Source organism: Nilaparvata lugens, chromosome X (genome assembly GCF_014356525.2).
Source record: "Nilaparvata lugens isolate BPH chromosome X, ASM1435652v1, whole genome shotgun sequence".
In the NCBI taxonomy this organism is placed as follows: domain Eukaryota; kingdom Metazoa; phylum Arthropoda; class Insecta; order Hemiptera; family Delphacidae; genus Nilaparvata; species Nilaparvata lugens.
This window is the reverse complement of record NC_052518.1, coordinates 99,910,719-99,935,097: the sequence shown is the minus strand read 5'-3', so window position 1 is coordinate 99,935,097 and position 24,379 is coordinate 99,910,719. Positions and strand designations below refer to the sequence as shown.

Below are 24,379 nucleotides of genomic sequence, written 5' to 3'. Positions count from 1 at the left end.
CTCTGTTTTCTATTTATGAATAGAGTTTTAGGTTAGTTGAGTTTAGAATTTTGAAATAATAGCGTGAAAAAATGTCATCTCTATAATAATCTTCAGCATATTCTTGTAATATCAATAGCTTCTTATATCGTCTACACTCTCATCTTCTTAAATGCTCATTTCCTATTTTGTGATGGCTATCTTTATATCAGGTATCTTTTCTATTTATCCTTTTGTAGGAATAATGGTAATATATCATCGTTGAATCTAAAAAGAGTTTTATAGTTACTGCCGGTAAAATGAGTACAACTGGGATTTCAGTTACAGTATCTAATTTATTTTTATTATTTCTAGAATAGAGTATATTCTGAATTTCTGTATGATGTACCCAATTATTATGTGAATTTGTAATTGTATAAATCTTGTATATATGGCAAATAAATTGAATTGAATTGAATAGTTCTCAACTATTGTTTTGATCGTATCTGGTATAGTTTCCTCTTCCTCATACGAATTAGTTGAGGCATTTTACTATGAGCAAAAGGTGATAAGGTGCTCTAGACTAGACTCACCTTTTTTGAAGCATTTGCTTTAAAAGTTGAGCAAATGCTCTAGTTTATTCATACAATTTTCAGCATAAGCTTTTACTTTTGAGCAAATGCTCAAAATATTTTCTTGATGAGCATGAGAAAAAGGTTTTGCTCACGTTTATTCATGGAAAATGAAGCAAATGCTCCATATTTTAGAAGTAAAAGCAAATGCTCAACTTTATTCATATGGCTCTTCAGAACACATACATAATAGAGTACAAGTCAATAAATGATTATGCCTAAATGGTTTCAATGGTTGTAAAGCATTACATGGGGTAGCTGATATATTTGATCAGATATTAACTGTTCATTCTTGTCAAAAATGATTAATTATATTATTTTATTTGACAAAGGAATAGATTTTTTATAATTTAATAGTGAATTTTCACAATTGGGATTGAATAGTTGATAATTAATTAATCAATTAATTAAGATCATCCAACAGTAGGAGCAATTTAGTGTGGACAATGGGATAGGTTTGGATAGGTTTGGATAGGTTTGGATGAGGTGTTTCAAGGAGAAACAACAAAGTGTCAGGTAGATGTACTAGTACCATCCCATCTTTTATTGAAAAATCTCGGAGAACTTTCATTTATTAAAAAATAAGAGAAAATTAAAATTCAAAATTTAAAATTCAGAAAAATACAGTTTGCTCACGAGAGACCAATCTCTTATTAAATTTATAATCTATAAATTTTATAGATTGGATTAGTGTGATTTCTACAGAATCGACAATCAACATTTTTTTTCATAAATCAACGCAACAATGTGACGAAATGAGCCGATGAAACGACGCAAACATCTTCAATCTTCGATAGAATGGAAAGTAGAATTTTCATTTTCCAACATTTTCAACCTTCCATATAATTGATTGATTGATTGATTGATTGATTGAGTACTTTATTTATGTAGATTACAATATATACTGGCTTATACACTTATATACAATAGCTTACAATACAGCAAAATTATAGATGAATTTACATAATATAGACTAAGAAAATAATTATTGAACTGTATATGATATGAAAAAGCAGTTTGTAATATAATAACTATAGATAATAATCATATTGTTATGCATCTACATAAATTGGCGGAGCTTTGGACATATCAATGTCCATTCTTCGGAAAGAATATTAAAAATATCCTCCCCACTAACTCTCTACCAAAACGTTAATTTCGTTATTTAAACTAAGGATTTATTTATTAATGGAAATAGTGTAAAAGTTTTAATCAATATGAATATTAAAGAGAAAAAAAAAACAGAAAATTTATAGAGTAAAATAATTATATAGGTATAATGGCAGTTGGAAGAAGCATCTAAAATTACATCAATTTCAACTATTATCACTTGAAGGATGCTATTATTTTCCGTACATTTTGGAATAGATTGGCCTTTGATAAGCAGCTTGTTATTATATAATGTGCACCTCCAATGTTGAGTACTGTGCTTCTTTTCACTGGCTTTTATTATATGAAATTCAAGCTTCGAAGTGAGTATGCTTCTCACAATATTCACTAAAACATTTGATCATAGTCTCACAAGAAATTGTCAATTTAAATTCCATTCTACCGAGATCTGGAACATTTTTAAACTCAAGGACTTCGAATTTAAATTTTGTGCTTTAAAACTCTCTCAGGCACTCCTCAACTGTCAAATCACTTCTCACGCTGCAGTATCTCTAAAATGTTCTTTTCGAGTTCTCCAGTGTTTGATTGACGCAAAACATATTCCAAGTACAAGGAATTATTTTCAGTTTAAAGTTCAAATTCCATAAATATGCATTCATGGGCGATATATGACGACATATATCCTATTATTTATCTGCACCTGTTTTATGGAAATTGCATCTCTTTTTTGGAGTATTCAAAAACATAATTGAAAATAAATTTTCAAATAACTAACTCAGAAGTCCAGTAGTCCCAAAATTTGAAATTGCAGAGCTTGAGGTCACGTTAGAGTAGTGAAAAAAGGTTCACCGTTTCACCCAAAGAGTTGTGAGTCGGCAGTTAAGATTTTTTTCTTCATGTTGATTAGTGTTCTCTATTCATGAAGTACCTCTAAAATAGCTAAGTCTCAAATGTAAAATAATATAAAATGTGGAGAGCGTAAGGTAATCAAATTGTAACATTGGGCAAAGAAGGATATTGCAAGTGGAAAAGACCTTCGACTTATCAGCCAGGGACCCTGTGAGAATTGTCTTTTTTACCATAAGAAAATCAACCTGAGGAGTCTCTAGAACAGGTTTTTATTGAAATTATTTCACAAAATGGCAGAGTTTGTATTTTTCTACGCCTCTCAAATCTCATACGGCTATCACGGTTCGATTGAGAGTACTTTGAGTATTTTTTTGCTTTGATAATCCAAGTGCTGTTTATTGTGAAGGATATTATTTAGGGTATTAGGGTTGTTCATGATGTGAACAAGTACTGCGTTCTACAGTTAGCCAAATGAAAGATACTTGAAGGTTTTTCACGGAAAATTAGTAGAAAGCTGAATTCTACTTCTTCGATAGAACACTACAAGAGAACAAGAGGGTAGTTCTCCCATGAGTCCAAGAATCCGTCCAAAAATCTTCAACCCGACATAAAGTTAGAATGTAGATAATCACGGAAAAATAAAGTATTTCTGTGAATAAAATAATCAAGAACAGTTCATTTGGATGTCATTCTGTTCAACATATTATAGGCTACATCATTTATCCAATTCATTTTTGTTATAAATGTGTCAGTTTACTTCAGAAATGAATACAACAGAACTTAAGTTTGTGCCTAAGCTCGATTTAACTTTAAACACTGGTGTGCCTTTCGAATGGTAAATTCGATTTGACTCACAAAATACGTCAACATGATTTATCAGTTTTTGTCATTCAACATTATTCTACAAGACAGACAGGAGGTTGCAGCTACTTACGTTTAGAGAACGTTGATCTATATATAAATACATTCAATGTTGAAGCTAAGGGAATAACAATAAGCTAGGCTTAGATGCGGCATGCGCCCCCTCATTATATCAATGATTTCTAGCTACATTAAAATCAATGTAGCAAGCTAGAAAGCTTGCTTGCAAGCTATAGTGAGGTCCACGTTATGATGGCAGTGGATAAAGATAGAAAAATAGCGATGCTGATTCTCTGAATTAATCAATTATATTTCTACACTGTCAAAAACATAATTGGCATCGTTGTGGACCTAGAAATGGATAGTACCACCGGCTTTGTCGAATGATAGACAAGGATAGCAAAACCAAAGTTGATCAAATACTGTCATTATAACATGGACCTCACTATAGATTAATCAATGCAAGCTAGATTACATGCTGAATTCCAAGATACATTGTGATAATACGTTGGGGGAGAAATATTTATCAGTCACCTTATCATGTTGGGGGAGAAATATTTCTGTTACCTTATAATTTTTTATTATCTATCATTTAATGTTATAAAAAAATATGTTGAATGAAATTGTTATTCTTGAATGCTGAGCTGAAATTTCACTCTCACTAGAAATATGAAGTGGCGTGACGGGGGGAGGGGGGTGTTGTTATAGGGTAGTTTCACGTGTTCAATATTGGATTCATCCTCTCAACGATAAATTTCATCACATAGTGTGATCTGTCATCTTCTCAAGGCAATTCAAATTCTTATACAGAGCGATTTGACGTCCCTAGACCCAATATTTTTTCCGCTCCGACTGATTAGGGTTACTCTCCTGAAATATATTTTTAAAATGTATAGCTTGTTAAATGTTAATTCCTTGAACACCTTATCACGATGCAACTTTATATTGTTATTGTAATTTTTCAAAGAATCTACAGGTTTGTCACATTTGAGAATTTTATAGAGAAATAATTCTAGCGGAGAAAGGCAGCACTAACACCAGACATTCTAAGCTGCTTCCTATTGGTTGTGAGCTGTGAAGGTAAAATGGCGACTACCAACTCATTCACCAATCCGACAGCTTCTTGTTCTTGGAGTTGTGTTTTACCAATTCAGCCACTCATATAAACATTTGTTGTTATTTATGTTTTGATTTGATTTATGTTTATCAATTTCATGGTTCTATCGCCCTGATAAGTGTATTAAGCGATAATAAAACAATGATAAGGTTATTTATTTATTCCTAGAACGACTGAGCTGGAAAATCTTAAATTCGATCCACAGGTTCAACTGGAAGGCAGAGCTGAGAGTTTAGAGAGTTTCTTTCCACCAATTAAGTATCTTTGAGTTTCTAAATCATGCATTTTATCAGATTTTCCAATTACACTTTTTCTTAATGTTATATATGAGTGTTGTGGAAGTCTTCTTCATCATTTGCATCTCAATTGAAAAAAGAAGAAAGAAGAAACGTCTCAATGCTTATCCAAAAGACACTATTTGTTCTACTCACAGAGAATATAATCGTGACATGTGATAGACTTAACAGCTGTCAACTGTCAATTCAAATACTATTATCGATTATGTTGTCAACTCAAATAATATGTTAAGTTATGGCTATTCATTTTTATTTCTAGTAGGTTTTCTCTCTCTGGTCGTGCGCCCCGGGGCTAGAAATTCAGCCTGTTCTTGGATCATACTTTCAAATTTTATCGTAAAAGAGGAGGATAGAGAATAAGATTTGATAGAGAGGGAGGTATTCTGTGTTGGACCCCTTTTCTATACCGTCAAATGTACTCAATAAAGTGAGACCTCCTGTTTCTAATGTGTAAGCCATATAATGTGCCAAACTTAATATTACGAGGGAGTTCTTAATAATACACTACTAAGCGATTCACTCTCAATCTCCTCTGATAGATGTACTAAAAATTAAATTTAATGCAATCAAGAGAACCAAGTCATCTTCCTTACAAATTAACTTTTAACACTAAGTTTAACACTACAGTTTAACACCAAGTTAACCAATACCATTCGAGCATGCTTCATTTATTTTACATCAAGCATTATAGGGATTCAATGATATGGAAAAATTATGATTAATAATTCATCATGATATAAGTATACAATAATCCAATACAAACCTGTTGAATGTCTGAATAATTGAAAATCATATACAATTCCAAAAAAATGAACTAAATCTTATTCCATGATCAGTGTAAAATCTCGTATTATCAATAATAAATAATGATTTTGAGTTGTAGCTTCCCTGTTTCATAGGTATATTAAAATAAACTACTAAATAATCCCTTAATACTATCCATCGAAGTTGGTTGGGTTAAGTGGAAGAGGGGGCTCTTATTGTCTCAACTTCGCCTACATCACTTTTTGTAATGTTATAAAGTGAAAATAATAGACATCTATCTATCTATCAACCAACTAAGTTAGACTTCAAAAGTATTACCTGAAAATTCTGAAACTCGTAATTGGGAATTTGAAAAATTCTATTTTCAAGAGTATAAAATCAATTCTATTATTAGCATAAATCACATTCAATTTAAATTCTTGGAGGGTCAGACATTTGTAATAATTTTTTCAATTCAAGAAGATCCCTGACATTAAAAATATTTTTCTCACCCACCTAAAGACCCAAACAGGTGGTGTTCATGATATGTTTGTCTGTTCTTTCAGATGCGAAAATGATCCCAGAATCTTGCAAATGGATAAAGGTAAAGTGCTTTAAAGTTGTAATTGACTGTTCGGAAATCCTTCAGCTAGATAGTTTGATTCAAAAATAGCGTTGAGTTTAGAAAGATCTGATAATTAGATTAGTTTTCAGCTAGGTTCTCTCCGTGTAGAACTAAATAATCCATAATCAGTCCATTTTAGCTTACCTGAATTTAAAACCATGAATTAGTTACATTAAAGTTTAGCTTTCTCACATCCATCATTTTCCATCTCCTACATTTTTAGATACAGAACATCATTCGTCCTTAACAAACACTTCAAATTAGTCCAATAACGTGTTGTAATGTTTTGCTTGAAAAAAGATGTATGTTTTGTTGAATAGAAGAATCTATATACTGTATGTAGGTAATCCATTTGGTTATGTTTTTGCATGTATATGTTGGAATCTCCTAGCCAATCACATTATACTAGAAAACTCATTAATATTGTAGATCGAATTCTTCTCAACCCTACTATTATGAGTGGAGAGGCAACGTTTGAATTCATTGTCATGACTTCAGAGATCCAAGATATATATTTTTCATGACAGTTGTTATATTCTCAGACGAAACTTTATTGGACTAGTATTATGACAAGAGGTCGGAAACCTGAAGTAATTTTTCAATCATGGGATAAAATTAGACCAGCTCAAATTGTTGTTGCTGCTGATAAAAATAATTGTTTCTAATTGTCTGACAGGAATTGAAAATTGAGTAGTGTGAGAACTAACACTTGCCTATGCCTTTATTCCTCCAAATCTTATTAAATATGTACAATAATTGATTTTTTCGGCAATTTTGGTCAATTAAAAGTGTTTCGACGCACACCAATGAGTGTTGATGAAATTATCTGCCACTTCAATATCATCCGAAACGAAAACTTATCAGTTGCTTCTCGGCGGTCTCCAAAGGTCTCGAATCGCTCTCGTAATGCAACCTCAAGTAAGAATAAACTGGATTCTATTTTTCACGTGGATTGAGTCTATCCCTGGTACAGCTATAAATTTATAGGATTATATTATTCAAAATGAAAACTTTTCATAATATAATTCTATCAGATCCCACTATTGTTCCATCCACGATATTATTAAATATGATTAGGAAGTTCAATTTTCGTCCAAAAATATATACAAGCTAAGCATTTTGAATTTAGAGAAATTAAAACACCAAACTATATTTAAATATAACTTTTAATTATCACTTCATATTGAATTATTTAAGTTATTTTATAAAATTTTGAAGCCAAAAATACACACTACTTCTCTCACTAAGCACAGCTGTTACGATATTAATTCATTCATTATTTATTTATATACTACTCGTATTATTACATTTTGAAAGTCATTAATTAGATTTGAGTAAATCATTAAATTTAAGACATATTTTTATTCACATATACTGAGATTTCATTACGTTATCATGTCTTGAACAAGAGGTGGACGAATATTCAGGATAGTCCTAAACGTGGGGGTGGTGTTACATAACCTAATCCCTTCGATTGTGTTTGTTTTCTATTGTTTGGTTGAAAGTAACGAAATTCTACCAACCCCATATCATTTGCCTCACTTCATGAGATCATAGGTCACTGAAGTAGGTCGTAAAATTCCAATGATGAACATCAATCATAGATTAGTTTCATTTTTTCTGATATGATTTTATTATTTTTTGTCAATAAAAACAACTTGAAATAATAATCCAAGCAAGAAAGCTGGTTTGTATGATGCGCCATAGAAGTTTTTCCTATTAAATTCAGTTAAAAATAACTAGAGTTAAGACAAAATGATTCAGTCCACTTTGATATTTTGTTGATCATAATGAACAATTAAAAAATATATACATAAACTAGCAGTAGGAGAGAAGCAAATCTCTAAACTGTGAATATATCAACGACATGAATTTAGAACACTGTACCCTACAAGTTATAAATAAAATTATAATACATACAGTATAAACACTAAAATAATTCAAGAATAAGAAGTGCTTTCATGATTGGGCAATACCAACAAGAATAATAATCTTTGCCGGCTTGTGTGAATTGCATAAAAAAATCTAAATAATTGAAAAATGTTGAAGCGAGAAAGTGAGGGTAGAAAGAAAGAGAATTGTCATTAAATAAAATTATTCTTATTAAATAAAATTAACATAATCTGTCACCCGCTTATTCTATCATCTGTAATCTAATTAAAAAGTACTCAGTAATTGATCGATGATTAATCGAATTTTTTATTGTTTGTGTGAATTAATTGTCCTCTAGTGAGACTTTGCAGGGTAATAATAATTGTGAAATCGCTCAATAAAATTCTGGTTGAAAGATATCATCTTTAATTTGGATTTATAAGCGTTATCATTTTTTTAGTTCCAGAGAAAGAATGTGCTTACTTCATTATAGCGTTTAAATTTCAAAGTTTAAGAACAAGTTGAGTCGTTATTCTTACAATGGACCAAGATAATTTTGGCTGAGAATGTCAACTGGCTAAGTAAAGTGTTTTGAAAACTATTTAACAACTTTGATAATTATTTAAATAAATGTATCCATAAAAGTTGTAATTAGTGTTGTTATGATGGGGAAAACATCAAGTTTTTACTAGAATATGTGTCAGTGGGAATTGCGCCGTAACAAGTAGTAAATACGTTGAAACCCGTAAATCATCTTTTTAATCACCATTTTTGATACTCTTAAATACCGCAACGATTATTACAGATTCATTCTCCACCAACAAACTGGTAAAAACTAATTACAGCTCTGTATCTTTCCTAAATAAATTTATATGATTTATCAAAGTTTCAAAGTCCTTTTTGTCACAGGAGAGTCCTTATTGCCCATAATTTCATAGGAGAGCAGATAAAAAACTGTACATCATCTGGTTGGAAAGCTGAAACGATATTACCTGAAATTGTTTATAATAGTAGTTATAAAGGTTTGAACGAAGTTAATTAATATTTATATCAAAATCTTATGATGGCCAAACTTAGAGTTGGATTTAATACTCTTCTTATCCAACGATAAATTTACGGATTAATAGAAATATAAACCTCTATTGAATATACTCATCTAGCAACGAAGTTCCACTCCAGGGCCTACAGAAGAAAATCCTGATAGAAAATACCAATCTTTTCCGCTTGTTCCTGAATCAAATTTTGGCATTTGACATAGTGTATACAAATTTAAGGTGTATCATGATTCTCAGGAATACTTCAAATCTGCTAAGCCCGTATTTAATCCTCAGTTAAAGAATGTGTTTCAAATTCAAACTCTTTTGCAGAAGATTGAAAAATAATGAATACCCAAATCAATAACTAGGTACATCTTCCACTGACGTAGTTTGAGAGAACATTCTGAACAAATTTTCCTATTAGAAATATCCAAGTCATTGGCTGTTTCTACGTATTGAATAAGAAATAACCTACATTATTATAAAAAAGCTTTAGCGCATCAAAAACGTAATTAATTTTTGCTAATTCATACACATTCATATTTCTTGAATTGTGCTAGCCTCCCTGTAAGAACTTCTCTACAGACATAATGTGTCCATAACTCAGCACTATGGAGACATATTGTGCCCATAACTCAGCACCATAGAAAAATTATAATCTCCTTGGATAGATGCGCCTTATACTAACTTGATTTAGGGATCTTGGCCCACCTTAATTGGCCACAAGCCAGCAAATTGAAGCCATTCACCTTCCTGCTTTATCTGACACCTGCAATGTGATCTCTGGAGAAGATCTTTTGTTCAATTCGTCTGCAAAGGTTGTAAGCTTCAATCCTCGTCTTGAAAATCACCACAATATCAACTGTCATCGTACATACACTTCGTAAGGAACAATATTCTCCATTCAAGTGATTCTCCATTCAATATGATTCCATTCTTTGGGCGAGACAATATTGGGCGTTTTTTCAAGCGTTTTTTCAGGCGCCAGCAGAAACAGACAATCTGAGAGATTCCTGCCCTGTCGAATCCAAAAACGCCGTCTCCAAATGCCTTAAAAAACGCTCAATATGGTCTCGCCCTTTGTGGTACAAGGTACAATGCCAGATACAGCAGATGATAGTTCTCTATCCATAATAAGACGCTCCCTATAATCTGATTTAGTTTCAGCTGAGCAAACTTCTCAAATTGTTCTATTATTTTAATTTTTGGATGCGTGATCATATTGAAAATAACTAGTCAAACCCCGGGCTGGAGAGCTGGTTCATTCCTATTGTACTGATTTTCAAACTTCCCCATCAACATAGTTATTGATGAGAAAGCGTGTGAGAGAGAAAAATAGAGAACGTGTGAGAGAGAAAAATAGAGAGCGTGCTAGATTGATTGATTGATTGAGTACTTTATTTATGTAGATTACAATATATACTGGCTTATACACTTATATACAATAGCTTACAATACACCAAAATTAGAGATGAATTTACATAATATAGACTAAGAAAATAGTTATTGAACTGTATATGATATGAAAAAGCAATTTGTAATATAATAAATATAGATAATTATTGTTATGCATCTACATAAATTAGCGGAGCTTTGGACATATCAATGTCCATTCTTCGGAAAGAATATTAAAAATATCCTCCTCAACAACTCTCTACCAGAAGTAGAGAGAGAGAGAGAGAGAGAGAGAGAGAGAGAGAGAGAGAGAGAGAGTGTGTGAGAGTGATTAGATTGGATCAGAGCTTTTGTTACGAGATGTTATTAGATTCATGTATGTAACAATATATACTGGTTTATATATTATTCTACATCAAATGACAGATTAGCTAATTATTCAACGAATTTCAGAAAGTACAATATAAAAATTATTTATCTGAATGAAGATTGAATGCAATTTGAATAACGATGATATAATATTGTTATGTAACTACATAAATCGGCGGTGTTCCAACAAATAATTGTCGACTCTCTGAAAAGGATATAAAATAACATTCTCCTCATAAACATAGGACCGGAGAGGGAGAGATAAGATATAAGATAAGATATTTATTGATAATTGTTACAAGGCTGTTGCCTATGGTAAGATTTACAAAAATTGACAATATGAAATCAAATCAAACCCAAGTCATAAACAATTATTTACAGTTCCGCATCAGTATTTAATCAATTACAAATAATATTATAGAAAATAATATTGTACATATTGAGCCATCAACATTATACTAAAGCATTATCACATTAGCAAACTAAAGTTGTTATTTGCATCCATGTGGAATTAAACTTATCATGAAAGTATAGCATTAAAAATTAAACTTCATAATACAATACAATAGTGGGTAGATTAAATAGGTAAGAAATAAACTATGAAGGTGGTCCTATTACAAAACATTGTGATAAGACTTTTAATAAAAAAGAAGAGAAGTAATTATGAAACTGTACATGAAATAGGAGCAATGGAATAAGAGAGAGTGAGAGAGATTAGATTAGATTAGATTTATTTATTTATGTATGTTACAATATTTACTGGTTTATACACTAATTCACTTTAAATGACGGTAATGCTAATTATTCAACGAATAGAGGGAGAGAGGGTTAGAGCGAGAGAGAGATAGTAAGATAGAGAGAGGTAGAGAGAGAGAGAGTGAGAGAGAGAGAGAGTGAGAGAATGTGTGAGAGACTGAGAGAGTGTGAGTGTAGGAGAGAGCGGGAAAGATAGAGAATGCCGAAATCATGGGGTATAAAATTACGGACCAATGGTAGCAAGCCACTCCCACCAGGTCTCCACACTCTCTTCTGATTGGTGGATTGGATTAGAAAGCCTACTGATGTAGTTCTCGATTCTGCCCGTAGGTGGCACCAGCTACTGGGTTTTACCTGTACAATGCATTACATTACTAAGTCCAACTCCCGATTCCACGTGGAATACTTTAATTTAACCGTGATTAAACTATTGACCCCCCTCAGCTGGAGAACTCGTTCTTGCATCATTGTAATTATTTTGAAATCCGCAACTTGTAATTATATGTGAATCAATAGACCTTTACAGTTCACTACGTATGGCTAGATAAGTGAGAATCAAATTTCAAGACAGCTGAAATAAAGTGTAGGCGCAAAAAGACAGACAGACGTCTGTGTGATAGCTCCCAAAACACAAATCAGCAGTCAGTTAGATGATTTTTTTTTCAATGTTATCCTGTTAAAACCTAAAAAAGGACGAAGAAGTGACTCGATTCCGTTATCCAATGAAAACTCAATCTGTATAAAGATTGAAAAATATGTATGAAGTATACGGTATGTAAAGAATCTGTAGAGAATGTTTGTTGAAAATATTCCTTATGAATTCTGTATGATTTCTTTCTCTAGTGATTACTGATTATTGAGTATATGTTATCTATAGCATACATAATACATAGTTATATTGAATCCTCTCCTTTGTTGTCTCGAGGATGAAAAAGTCGACAAATTCTGCTGTGCAACGAACTTGATCTGTAGAAAGTTTCGAAAAATGTTTGTTAAAAATTTGAAACTGATTGATCAAAGCGATTGAAAGCTTTTGCAGAACATACCGTTAACGATTTTGGCATTAAGTCAAAAGTAGGAGCTCGCTAACGCTTGTTCAGCTATTTAATCTCCAAAAATTCATCAATAGGCTACCTGTTGCTCATCAGGTAGATTTCCTTACAATAAAGACAAACACACATGTCAATCATCACAACTGTAGTTGGCATTGTTAGAATGGACTCCTTTACAGAAAGATGCAGATAGTGTGAAAGGGAGTATCATAAAATATGTGTTTAAAATTTGAAGCTGATTGATCAAAGCGTTTGAAAGCTATTGTAGAACATACAAACGACAATACAATATACAATGGTGATACTTACTTACTTACTCCTTGGCGCTACAGCTCATTCAGAGCCTTGACCTCCTTCAAAAAAAACTCTCCATTCGTCTATCGACAGCCTTAAGGCTGTGCAAAGGCTAAAAATAAACTTTCTTCTCGTGATATTTTTTCAAGTTTTCCGATTTGTATATCATCAAGCTATCAAAATGAAAAAGTTTTCTCGGATAAACATTTTTTTCTGATCATTACTTTTTGAGATATGAGCGACTGAAGTTTGAATTTTTGGGACAGAACATTTCAAATTCCGTAAGAGATAAATCCATGAGATTTAGAGGATGGATTCTTCATGGTATTGTTGATCTAGTAAAACAAAAATTTTCTTAAAATATCAATTTTTGGAAAAGTTATTCAATTTACCAAAAATAACTCAACTAAAAGTTATTTTTGGTTATTTTTACTAAATAATCAATTTAGAAAAAATAACTTTTTCAGAAAATTTTTGTTTTACTAGATCAACAATATAATGTGGAATCCATCCTCTAAATCTCATGGATTTATCTCTTACGGAATTTGAAATTTTCTGTCCCAAAAAGTTAAACTTTAGGCGCTCATATCTCAAAAATTAATGATCAGAAAAAAAATGTTTTCCTAAGAAAACTTTTTCATTTTGATAGCTTGATGATATACAAATAAAAAAACTTTGAAAAATATCACGAGAAGAAAGTTTATTTTTAGCCTTTGCACAGCCTTAAGTCTCCATCCCCAGACTCCAGCATTAGCTTCCTAATGTCGTCCTCCACATCCTCCAGCCAACGCTTTCTCGGACGTCCTCTCAGCCTTTTTCCTCCTGGGTTGTTCCTGAAGACCTTTTTTCCAACTCTTGAGTCACTCATCATCTCAACTTGTCACAATGGTGATACTAATACTATAAAACTAATGGTAATATACCATTGGTAACTAATGGTATTATACCATTGGTAACTAATGGTAGTTTACCATTGGTATCCAATGGTAATATACCATTGGTAACTAATGGTATTATACCATTGGTAACTAATGGTTATATACTATTGGTAAATAATGGTAGTATACCATTGGTATCCAATGGTAATATACCATTGGTAACTAATGGTAATATACCATTGGTAACCATTGGTAATATACTGATGGTAATATACAATACTATACAATGGTGAAGCCGCAATGTGAAAGTTGAGGGAATAATCTTTGTTATGTGATTGGTTTTAGCACAGAAAAGAGAAACTACAGCTGTTAATTACACTCTGGTTTTGGTCTCCATTGTATTAAAACTTCATCTGTTGGTCCGACTCACTAGGTAGAAAGGCTTTGGACAAAAAAGTTTGGCTCATTCTGAATGGTTAATCCTCATAAGTCTAGGAGTTGTTCACGTTGTATGAGAGTACTTAGTTACTTATAGTTAGTTAACTTTGACTAGAGTAACTAGATACTTAGTTGTAGCCTTTATGATAGTACTTAAACGAAAGTTCGCGAGACTAAACTTCATAGTCAACTGTCGTACATGATGTGATAAGATCACATCATCTTATCACATGATGTGATAAGTAATTAGTTAAGTATAGTTAAGGCTGTGCAAAGGCTAAAAATAAACTTTCTACTCGTGATTTTTTTCAACGTTTTTCGATTTGTATGACTCATCAAGCTATCAAAATGAAAAAGTTTTCTCGGGAAAACCTTTTTTTTTATTATTACTTTTTGAGATATGAGCGCCTAAAGTTTAAATTTTTGAGACAGAACATTTCAAATTCGGTAAATCTATGAGATTCAGAGGATAGTTTCTTCATGGTATTGTTGTTCTAGTAAAATAAAAATTTTCTGATAATACCAATTTTTAAGATAGTTTTTCAATTTACTAAAAATAACCGAAAATAACTTTTAGTTGAGTTATTTTTGGTAAATTGTATAACTTTTTCAAAAATTGATGGTTTTAGAAATTTTTTGTTTTACTAGATCAACAATACCATGAATATCCTCTAAATCTCATGGATTTATCTCTAACCGAATTCGAAATGTTCTGTCCCAAAAATTCAAACTTCAGGCGCTCATATCTCAAAAAGTAATGATCGGAAAAAAATGTTTTCCTGAGAAAACCTTTTCATTTTGATAGCTTGATGATATAAAAATCGAAAAACTTTGTAAAATATCACGAGTAGAAAGTTTATTTTTAGCCTTTGCACAGCCTTAACTTCTTTGGCTATGGTAAATAGATAGTAACTTAGTTGTACAAGATACGAGTTGTAGCCTATGCAATAATATTTAAACGAGAGTTTGCGAGAGAGTAAACTTCAGTCAACTGTTGTAAATGATGTGATAAGAGTGTCTCCCTATCGTACCAATCAATACAAATTGATAGATCCAAAGTATAATCGATCGTTTGATAACTGGTACTGGAGAACTGGACAAGTGACTAAGTCTACTATCGTTCAGTATAGAACTTTATACTCCGTACAAATTTACTTCAGACTTGGAGGAATATGCAGCGCAGAGAAATGGAGGGAGATCAGCCAATCACAGTGATTAATAGAGTCATAGGTGGAAGCGCAGTTGCCAATTTGTCAGTCGTCTGATCGCTTTCAGACAGGTAACTTCGCATATGTAGTCATGAACAGTCACCAGAAGTTGGATAACGCTGGCCGGTTCATTACGGCAACATCGCGCCTCTACGGTATCCCACCCGTTGTATGCTTTCTCTGCTGCGCATGTCCATCCCAAGTAAGAAGTAATTCTGTACAGAGTATAGTTGCTGATTACTCTTGTATATTGATTAGCTATTAGTTATATAAGTGATCTGTTATATTAGTGAATAACCAGTGTGATGTATTCTAGCTTACAAACTAGAATTGTATTCTAGCTTACAAAATATTCTAGAATCGGAGTGGTTTTCGTAGAGATTGTAATAAATTGAACATCGTGTTTATAGTGCATTCATAATATAATTTGCATTGTGATGTTTTTATATTTTTATTATCTTTATCACAATAATTGATTCTTTCATATCATAAAGTGAAAGTGATAATTTGGAGTGTATGTCAGCCTTCATTCTATAGTAATGTCCACGTTATAATGTCAGTGTTTGATTAGCAATGATATTGCTATCCTTGTCTATTATCATTCAACAAAGTGGATACCGTAGCTCTATCTCTTTCTCGCTTTGCTCTGTTGCCAGTTCGTCTTTTAACAATGTAGAATTGATAAATAATTAACAAAATATTTCATCTTAATTATGAAAATTCAGAATGAAATTATTGAAAAATATAATTTATTGCTTGGTAAAATATAATTGATTATTTTAAATTATAATTAAATAATCACTTTTAAACAACTAAATTACGTCATAGCAATCAGGTATTTATAAATAAAAGCTATTAACTTCTACTCACATTAGTGGAGCACAACTCAAGTGTTGATGAAGGGCCTAGTGTCCGAAAGCGCTCCACTAATGTGAGTAGAAGCTAATAGCTTTTATTTACAAATACCTGACTGCTATGTCGTAATTTAGTTGTTTAAAAGTGATTACTTAACAAGCAGTTCGTGATGGAATCAAACATTGAAGATAATTAAATGTTAATAATACATCTATAAACTTGTATCAGGTATGTTACAACCTTGTAAGGTTTGAAAGTGCCGCCATTACATTATTTGAAAGACATTACATATTCAATTATTTTATTCATTATGCTGCCAGAGTGTGGCAGCACTGTTTTAAAAAGTCAGCTGGGCTACCAGCAGTTTTTGTCCGGCTTTGTCTTGTTGTACAATGATATACGGAACCAATAAAGATGGTAGTCTTCATTTCCAATTAATACAAGTTTTCATAATTTCATTTATTACATTTCCATGCAGGATAAGTTATAACAAGGTAGCGTCTATAGAAGGAATTGACAAGACAGATGATCGGCAACGTTTAATCCTATCTTCCTCCACTGCCATTATAACGTGGACCTCACTATAGGATACTGAACCCATAACATAATATAGAAGAATTATTATTGTTATTTACATTCGTATTATTTATTGGAAGGTAATTTAGTGTGAGACCTTTCTGAAATTGTTGATGTTTCCAGGGAAATGGAGATATTCTGAGATTGGGAACAAAGGACAAAGTGGAATTCAAAATAAGGTGCCCTGGGTCAAGCAGCGAGCTGGTAAGAAACTGTCATATAAATCTAATTAAAATTTGTTTGTCGATGATGCAATCAGTATTAGAAAAAACTTCATCTCTAGAAAATAATTTTGTATGTTGGAAGATGAAACAATATGAATATTTCTCACATAAACTGAACACATCAACAAGAACAAGATATACCATATAAAAAAAATCTGGTGTGGTACACTCACACAACTTTCCTTGCTCATTGAACTGTAAGCCTCATTCTCAAACGAGACTAATTTAGGGGAATAACATAATAACAATCAGCGGCAACATATTTTTAACTACGATCAGACTACTGTATATGTGTAAAATGATATAACTGTTTCCAGAGTACTTTTTCCTTTGTGTAACTTTGTGAAATTCGATGATTTTTTAAAAGTCGTCAAAACAGCTGAAATATCTCGACTATGTGTTCTTTTTATAAACATTTCTACCTACCACCTCATGCACGAGAAGGAGGTTACAAAGTCCATTTCTCAAGGATGGGGTGGACCCCCCATAAGTTTCCCAGCAGAGTACTTTTTCCTTTGTGTAATTTGTGAAATTCGATGATTTTTTAAAAGTCGTCAACAGCTGAAATATCTCGACTATGTGCTCTTTTTATAAACAGCTCTACCTACCTACCTCATGCACGAGAAGGAGGCTACAAAGTCCATTCTGAAGGATGGGGTGGACCCCCCATTAGTTTCCAAGCAGAGTACTTTTTCCTTTGTGTAATTGTGAAATTCGATGATTTTTTTAAAAGTCGTCAAAATAGCTGAAATATCTCGACTATATGTTCTTTTTATAAACTGCTCTACCTACCTACCTCATGCACGAGAAGGAGGTTACAAAGTCCATTTCTCAAGGATGGGTGGACCTCCCATTAGTTTCCCAGCAGAGTACTTTTTCCTTTGTGTAATTTGTGAAATTCGATGATTTTTTAAAAGTCGTCAAAACAACTGAAATATCTCGACTATGTGCTCTTTTTATAAACAGCTCTACCTACCTACCTCATGCACGAGAAGGAGGCTACAAAGTCCATTTCTGAAGGATGGGGTGGACTCCCCATTAGTTTCCCAGGAAAAAGACTCACGCTAGTTCATAGAGATAATAAATAACTATACAGGGTATGGATTTGAAAAAAAATCGGTCAAGTCATTTTTGAGAAAATCGTGGTAGAAATTTAACAAAATTCATTCTTCTCAGGAATATTACGGAGCTCCTGATAAGGATAGAGCTGATAAGGGTATGAATTTGAAATAAATCAGTCAAGTCATTTTTGAGAAAATCGTGAAAAACATGTTTTTTTTAGTAATATCTATCCGCCATTTTTCTCTAGAATATTACGGGGTTCTGCAATTTTCTCAGAATTGAGACACATGTCAGTTGATAGGACTTATAAATAGCTATCCATGGTATAAATAATTTGAAGAAAATTGTTACAGCCCTTTTGCGAGAAAGTTTTTTTGTAATCATCCGCCATTTTTTCTGCCATCTTGAATTGAATTTTATTGAATTTCTTATTGTCGGATCCTCACGGTACAAGGACATTAAGTTTAAAATTTCAAGTCAATCGGTTAATTAGGAATGAAGTTATCGTGTTATCACAGACATACACACACACACACACACATACACACACACACACAGACCAACACCCAAAAATCATGTTTTTGGACTCGGGGAACCTTGAAACTTATAGAAAACTTGAAATCTGGGTACCTTAATTTTTTTTGGAAAGCAATACTTTCCTTACCTACGGTAATAGGGCAAGGAAAGTAACAAGATATATGTTTATGAGAGCGATACCTCTGAAAGTTCATGGTTATTCATCATTGTTCAGACCTACTCATCAACTGTTTAAACAAATTATACTCCAACCAGAATCATTCTACTTATTTCTTGGAGGTTGAATAATTTCAGAAATTTCCAGTATAATTCGAAATTTGTGAATTTTTGATTGCTATTTCTTTAATTGCATGCTTGGCTATGATTTTGAAAAGTGATCATTAATATTGGGAATTCATATTACAAGATTACTGACGATCAGTATTATATTATTTATTTATTCTTATGACTTTTATCGGCAGAGAGATCCTTTCGGATGTTCTGCCTTGCCGTATTACTCAATGTCATTTCCTATCAACACTCAAGTTTATAGGTTATGTATTCGGTTCTCCATGCACTAAAAATTGCACTTTAACTTCCTGAATTTTTATTTTATGAAGTTTAAAATCAAGAAAACTATGTTCAAACAGAAATTCACATTTAAAAAGCTAGCAAATATAAAATTTTGATAATATTGAACTGAAAATTTCACATTACAAATTTTTCCATGGCAACCAAGAAACTGTTAATAATATAATACCATCAAACAAGATAATATAATCAAATATGAGAACTATTTTATAGTTCATGAAATCATATGAATACCATCAACATATGATCAAAAAAAGAATCTTCCAGCAATAAAGAAATCTCATTTACAAACGAAAATAAATTGATAAATTTATCGATATTGATAGATTTATTTATTTAATGGCATCAATGTCGGAACATGTTGTGATTAAATAATTCAAAATTTTTTGAGATTTTTCATTTTTCTTTCTATTCGAATATGAGAAATATGGTTTCCTTGAACTAGAATATAATTCGAGTGTGTACAACCTTGATATTATTTCTATAGTATTTATGCCATACTATACTATACCATGAACATTGAACGTACTATTTATTCATCTATACTGTACCCATGGTAGAGCATGAATAAATTTTCCAGATACGTTAGTTCTATGCTTCATCACTCGGTAACTCAAATAAACAGTATTTAAATGATAACAGTGAAGCATACCTCGAAGCTATATAAATTTATCAATAAAATAATAAAACAAGAATACAAATTCTTATAGGTTCAACCTGATCACCGAAACTAGTAGTTACATTACACATTGTATTCTTGTTTTACTAATTTTAAAGGGTACTATAATTCTATTTTATAAATACAAGAAAGTAGCCCTGAATTTATACATTTTAATAAATTTATCAATTTATTTTCGTTTGTCAATGAGATTCTATGAATTATCTATTCACATAGTAGCTGAGTCTATAGGTGCCTATGTGGAAACTTTCGTGGGAGTGGAAGGGTCAAGTCTGCAAGCTGCTTACTGGGGGGTATGGCTATTCCCCCCAGAGAACGAGGAATAAACCCCGGGTTTTCCCCGGAAAATTCTAGAAGAAGTAAACCCCTCGAACGAGTTTGAGACACCCCAAACGAAGAACAAGATGAGCTGGTGACATTGTAGAATGCTATTACTGACTGGAAGTGGTATAGAGTAGTTGACAATACTACAAACCTAATTTAGACTGGGCATAAATTCCCATCTGTTTGATATTGTCAATTGCAGAACAGAGAAAAAATCCCTGGGGTTTGAAACACCCCAGTGTGTCTCTTTAGGGTTAATTAACGATGTTGCTTTTTGAATTAATCACATGATTACTTTCATATGATGATAACATCATACGCCAAAATAGAATTACCATCGCTACAATCTCATATCCTACATATATCCAATATCTTATATACAAAGTCTGTCATTTGTCAATGAAAAATTGGGTGCAGTTCAACGTTTTTGCGAAAAGATTGAACTGTTCAAGATTTAAAATTGACCAAGATCTCTTAGATCTCTATTGAGACAATCCGGATACTCCATTAGGAGAGTTCCCTTGTTCATGCTACCGTACGTTAAATTATGGGCTTGTATTATAAGGGATTCAAGTATTGAATGAAAACAACTTGATATTGTCAAAATTATTAATTTATGAAGACAATTTGAGATACTAATTTCGGTTTTCACACCTTTATAAATCTCTAGTAAACTAAAATCTCGAACATTGAGGAGCAAAATATGAATAAATAGTGTGGGAGAAGCTCTACGATTGGTAATTAGCTGTTGACTAATGAAAATTGTTCATTGTTCGAGAGAAGACACGGCCAAGTATTTCCTAATTATATGGTCATAAGAAACGTTTTTGTCCTAATAATAAGACAATGAAGATAAACTTCTCCTGTCTGGAGAACAAAACAACTCTACAAACATTCAACAGCTCACAGAAATTTTGACTTTCCACAAAATTTTCTTCTAATTAGGTGAAAATAATAATGGATGGCTGCCGCAGTTACCATAATCATGGGATAATTCAATAGGGAACATGTTGCCTAATCCCTGATGCAAAAGTTTCTGGAGAGAATAGGTCTGATAAAATCTTAGTAGTATTCAAAGAACTTCAACGGTATTAGAATCACTCCAGCTGAAATTATCTACAGAGCTTATGTACAATGGGAGTTTAGTTTGAGGCGTTACAGTTGAAGATTATATTGTTAGTATGTGCGTAATTTCTAACTATTATGAAGTTAATGAGCTTGAAGTTCCAAATAATCCCATTCATTCTCAAGTTATTATGGTTGTCTCGAAACTTTATCAACAGCTACTTTCTACCTCATTAGTGAAAACATGGATTGCTTTTCATCTATTGTATTATAACTTACTAAGGAGGAAAGCTTGTCTTAGAAGTTTTCTATGATATTCATTTGTTCATTCAATGGAATGTTCTTTTTTCAAGAAGGACCAACTTGTACGAGTTTTAGAAAAAAACACAGAACTTACTTGCGTTTCATCTATTTGTTTTATAACTTACTAAGGAAGAAAGCCCTACTTTGAGTTTTCTGTGATATTCATTTGTTCATTCAATGGCATGTTATGTTTTCCAGGAGGACCAACTTGTACGAGTTTTAGAAAAAAACACAGAACTTACTATCCAGAATACTGACCTTCAAAAGCAAGTACAACACCTGCAAAATGTGAGTACTTTATTCAAATAACTTTTTCAAAACAATTTTGAATAATTTCAAACTTTATCGACAAGATGCGTGAGTTAAAAGTCAAGTGGAAAGCTGTTTTCCAACTTGTTCTAATCTGAAAAGTGTGGAAGCTACAATGAAACATTCAGATTTCTTAATTATGTATTCTAACGAGATATGGTTCAACTGAAAAGGAGTTAATTCCACATATGTTTATGAATGATGTATTCTAAAGAGATATGGTTCAACTGAAAAGGAGTTAATTCCACATATGTTTATGAATATCAAGTATTCTAACGAGATACGGTTTAACTGAAAAGGAGTTAATTCCACATATGTTTATGAATTATGTATTTCAACGAGATATGGTTCAACTGAAAAGGAGTTAATTCCACATATGTTTATGAATTATGTATTTCAACGAGATATGGTTCAACTGAAAAGGAGTTAATTCCACATATGTTTATGAATTATGTATTTCAACGAGATATGGTTTAACTGGAAAGGAGTTAATTCCACATATAATCCAATTCGAACATCATCACAATGATGCATTTTGCAGAAACTTATCAATGTAAATAATATCATTACTGCAGAAGAAAGTAGATTGGCAGACGTCTCTTTTTTTATTTTACACTTTACAGATTCTTGACAGACTTAGTGCTGCCGGTTGCACAACAGCCGGTTAAATTTTAACCGTGTTTAATTTCACGAGAACAAATCAGAGAAGCCGTCTTTTCAAAAACGCCTTCTCTGATTGGTTCTCGTGAAATTAATCACGGTTAAAATTTAACCGGCTGTTGGGCAAATGGGCCTCAGTCTTTTGAATAAGGACGATAATAACCACTTCTTCCTCTTAACCGATTTGAGTTGAATTATCAACATTAATTGATGAATAATTGATATCTTCAATCTTACCTACCTCTGATCATTATTGCTGACTCAAAATGTTTATGCGTACCTTGGTACGTGTTTATAGAGGTATATCTGACTATGAAAAACAACCAGAGCCTGCATGATATAATGAATGCTAATAGCTAAATACTTTTCTATTCTGATAATCAATGTTCATCTTCCAATCAGCCCCAGGTAGGATATGGAGTGAGTTAAGCTCTCACTGAAAATGAGTTTTTTTTATTTTGTAAACGTTACGTGAGAGTAAGGCTAGCTTCACATGCTTTCGGTTTCATTCGGTTCGGTTCGTTTTCGGTTCGGTTCATTTCGTTACCGAAAACGAATGAGGCTTTCATACATGTCAGGTTTAAATTCGTACGGTTCTAATTAGGTATTTTCTTCTCAAACACAGCTGTGTTTGGATTTTCTCAGTTCATGCTGGTATATTTAAATATAACATCTGGTGTTAAATTGTAAGATGTTATTTCTTGATCAACAACATTTTAAAGTTAATTGAAAATTGTGAATTATTTGAATAGTTTCTTTTTGATTATGTTAGTTTTGGATGTTCAGATCAGAGAGAATATTTTTTTAAATTGAAAATTTGTTCCTTGTTTTGACACATGCTATATAAACTTCATCTCTCATCTCCATTGATGAAATCATGTAGTATTCGTGGAAAAATAGAAAAATGAGAATTCTCCCTTAGTTCTTATTTATATCTTTCATATTTTTTTAGCAAACTATTCATTGAGAAAACAATTTTTTTGTGAACTAACAGAAATGAATTGACCATATTATTTTGACTTGGAAAATTTTGAAACAGATAATCACGATATCATGTTAAAATAAAAACAAAAAAAGCAAGCGTGTGTAAAAGACTTTGTTTTTCCTGTTTCCCCAGCAACGAATTCGAATATGATGAAACCTATTCGTGTCGAGGGGGCGTTCGGTGCTATGAGGTTGCTATTCGGTACCGAATTCAAACCGAATCATCGTTTCACACTTATCGGAATTTGCCGAAAACGAACCGAACCGAAAGTTTGTGAAAGTAGCCTCTCGCTAGCAACGAATTGAAACCTGATGGAATTTATTAGAGTCAAGTGGGCGTTCGGTTCTATGCGGTTTCTATTCGGTACCGAATTCAAACCGAATTACCGTTTCACTCTTATCGGAATTTGCCGAAAACGAACCGAAAGCGAAACGAACCGAATGAGTGTGTAACTAGCCTAACAACAGCAAAATTATAATGGTGAAGGTTTCTTGATTCATTCCGAGCTGCTTTGTATTAACACACTTTTCTATGTATTTGAACACGACATGCAGTCGATTATTGAGTAAATATTGAAAACTCTCACTTACTGACTAAAGTTTACTTTCAATCGTCTAGCGATCATTTCCAACAGTGACTGTTGACGATTGAAAGTATACTTCAGTCAGTAATATAAAGTGATATAAGCTAGCTTAAGGTATTGGTTCTGTAATACAGATGAGCTTCCATTGAATGCGGT

General features: G+C 32.4%; 1 protein-coding gene across 1 annotated transcript in view; it reads left to right on the top strand.

Moving 5' to 3' along the window:
* LOC111058550 (RIMS-binding protein 2) overlaps positions 1 to 24,379 on the top strand; it is a 196,712-nt gene that overhangs the window by 10,188 nt on the left and 162,145 nt on the right. The window contains exons 2-4 of the mRNA XM_039442150.1: positions 6,134 to 6,171; positions 17,046 to 17,126; positions 21,885 to 21,974. Coding sequence (XP_039298084.1) covers positions 6,142 to 6,171; positions 17,046 to 17,126; positions 21,885 to 21,974 — 201 coding nt within the window. The 5' untranslated portion in view covers positions 6,134 to 6,141. The remainder of the gene's footprint in view (positions 1 to 6,133; positions 6,172 to 17,045; positions 17,127 to 21,884; positions 21,975 to 24,379) is intronic.